This window comes from Acanthamoeba castellanii (assembly GCF_000313135.1).
Source record: "Acanthamoeba castellanii str. Neff unplaced genomic scaffold scf7180000084574, whole genome shotgun sequence".
Taxonomy (NCBI): Eukaryota; Discosea; order Longamoebia; family Acanthamoebidae; genus Acanthamoeba; species Acanthamoeba castellanii.
This window is the reverse complement of record NW_004457649.1, coordinates 1-2695: the sequence shown is the minus strand read 5'-3', so window position 1 is coordinate 2695 and position 2695 is coordinate 1. Positions and strand designations below refer to the sequence as shown.

General features: G+C 59.5%; 1 protein-coding gene across 1 annotated transcript; it reads left to right on the top strand.

Annotated features, from left to right (window-relative positions):
• Positions 1 to 1009: 1009 nt before the first annotated feature.
• On the top strand, positions 1010 to 2578 carry ACA1_043770 (uncharacterized protein; the record flags this gene model as incomplete). Its single annotated transcript, XM_004352588.1, has 5 exons — positions 1010 to 1742; positions 1902 to 1916; positions 1997 to 2044; positions 2130 to 2257; positions 2402 to 2578. Coding segments are annotated over 5 exons (1101 nt in total), but the record flags the coding sequence as incomplete, so codon positions are not given.
• Positions 2579 to 2695: the final 117 nt, after the last annotated feature.

Genomic DNA, 2695 nt, shown 5'->3' with positions numbered 1-2695 from the left:
GCTGCTTGCATCATCAGAGGGCGGCGAGAGCAGCAGCAACAACAACGCAGAGCAGCAGCAGCAAACAAGCGCTCCGGCTGCCGACATGCCCGATGAAGTGCCGCCCACCCCTCCGCCGGCCTCCGCCGCCCCCGAAGAAGCTGTCGTGGAGGGGCAGTGATGCTTTCCGCCGAAGCCAAGATTCTCTCTCTATCACCTATCTCTCGTCCTTCACTTCTCTCTCCCCTCTCCCCTCTTGTGTGTGTAAGTAAGACTAAGGTGCAGTATTCGAACCTATTTATAAAAAAAAAGAGTGGACCCCAACGTTAGGGCGGTTGTGCGTGCACGCACCCGTCCTTCAACCAAAGATGAGCAGGTAGACGATGTACAAGGAGTTGACACCAATCAGCGGAACTGTGGGGACGTCACACACAAGAATAAGCAACAGCACGCAGCGGAAGAGACTCCCGCGAGGGAGTCCACGCGAGGGAGGGAGCGTACTTCGCAAGAGGAAACGAATGGAGTAGAGAAGATGTGTGATTTTCTGTTTAACTGAGTCTTGATCGAGCGCGTCCGTTGGGTTGTAAGCCCACCCAACTGCACATAAGGAGGGACGTCAGGGCAAGTTGCCACAAGACGAACAGGTAGATGGGGGGGGAGGATGTACTCTTTTGCAGGAGTCTCTGCTCATTGAGCACGGCCAGTGCATTCACGAAAAGGAGCACGGCTGCAAAGAGGAGCGTCCACAAGTTAGCCTTCTACGTCTGGAAGAAAGATGGAGAAGGCCAGGTAATCATTACCCTCCAGCAAGCAGCCCAGCGTGAATCCCATTGCCAAGGCTTTGATCTCTCTGTCTTACAAGCTTGTAATCTGTTGTTCGATCTTTTCTTTGTGGTTGCCACGTCAGCAGCCCAACCTTCGGATTTTCCCGCCAACCCGAGGGGGCGCAATCGCCCAAAGGCAGCTCGCAGTGTGCGCCACAACAAACACTCTCGCGCTCGCCGCAAGCAGTAGAACAACACGCACACACATGTCGAACGTTGAGGTGGGGGCGGTGGCAGCAGCGGCGGCTGGCGGGGTGCCGGTGATAGCGCAAGCCGAGGCGGAGGCCGTGGCTGTGGAGGCTGCCGACGAGGCCCTACTCGAAGAAGAGGAGGCGGCCAACAGTAAGAGAGTGGGGGAGGACGAAGCCGGCGTGGCGCGTACGATGCGGCGGTGGACTGCCAGCGGCTGCGGCGAGGTGCACTGGGAGCGCAGCTGCGGGGCGCACTTCCTCCGCTCTTTCGCTCGCAACTTCGCGGTCGGGTCGGGCGTGAAGACGCTGCTCAACCTGGTCGGGTTCCTCCTGCGCAAGCGCCGGAAGGGCAAGGGCGTGCCCAAGCGCCTGGTGCCCAAGCTCGTCAAGCTGGTCGACCTCCGCTGGGGCTTCTTCCTGGGCTCGCTGGCCGCCGTGTGGAAGGCCGTGTCGTGCCTCTCGCGGCGGGCCATCATCGCCCACGCCGGTGCCGACCCGTGCGACCTGGCCCAGGTGCGCGCCCTCCAGCCCCGCTTCGCCGCGGCCGACCTCGTGGCCGGGGCGGCGACGGGCCTCTCGCTCATCTGCGTCCGGCCGGAGGACCGCCGCACGCTGGCCATCTACTCGCTGGTGCGCAGCATGGAGTTCTTCTTTGCCTTCCTCGGCCGCCAGCAAATCCTCCCCGCGTGGCTCCTTCGCTTCTCCTCCCACCTCGACGTCCTCCTCATGTGCGCCACTGCGGGCCAAGGTGCCCCCCCCCTTCCCACCCAACCCGCCCCGACATTTTATTTATTATCAATATTAATCTCACGTCATTAATTGATTATTATGATTATTATGATTTGTTTATTTAATAAGAGGAATGAAAACGCTACTGACACTTTTCTCTCGCTTGTGTTCTGCCCAGTGCTGTACTGCTACGGTACCATCGCGTGCTCCCTTGGTTACGCCGTGTAACTTACGCTCACTCTTTCTTTGCGTTGTGTGCGTGTCTTCCATCAGCGTTCGAGCAGGACACTCTTGCGCCCTCGTACCGCAACTTCCTCAATGGTACCACCCGCTTTCCCCCTCCAATAAGAGATTCCCTTCGCAAGAGGCCTTATTCTTCTTCTTCTTTCTTCCTCTTCTTCACCAGTGCACGGTGGCAAGGACCCGCGTGTCCGAGGCTTCATCAAGCACACCCACTTTGGTCTGCCGCTCGAGCTCGATCACCTCAAGTCCTTCTCCAGGGAGCGCAAGATCGACCCCGAGGTTGCGCGCCAGGTACACTAGCTCTCCTAACTTATTTACTCACCAGCGAAGCCAGCCACACCACGTTGCTCATGACTTCCACTCACTCGTTTCCTTCGCGCGCACCGCTTGCGCGCACATGCCCACTCACGGTCCCTCTCTCACTCTCTCTTCCAGAACCTGTTGAACTTCAACATCTGTACGGTTCTGCACCCGCACGAAACCTGCGTGCAACACTTCTTCACGTTCGCGTGGGCCGGCTTCAGCGCGCTCTGCCGCTCTACGCGCCGCTGCACATCGTCACCACGCTGGTCGGTCCTGCTGGCCAAGCTCACCTCCAAGGTCAAGGAGAGCGTCAGCGGGCTGGCAGCTTCTCCAACCTCAGCCGCAGCTTCAGCATCGACGACTTCATCGAGGCCACCGACGCCCAGCAACAGACGCACGATGGCGCTCACGCGCCCGTGCCCGCGC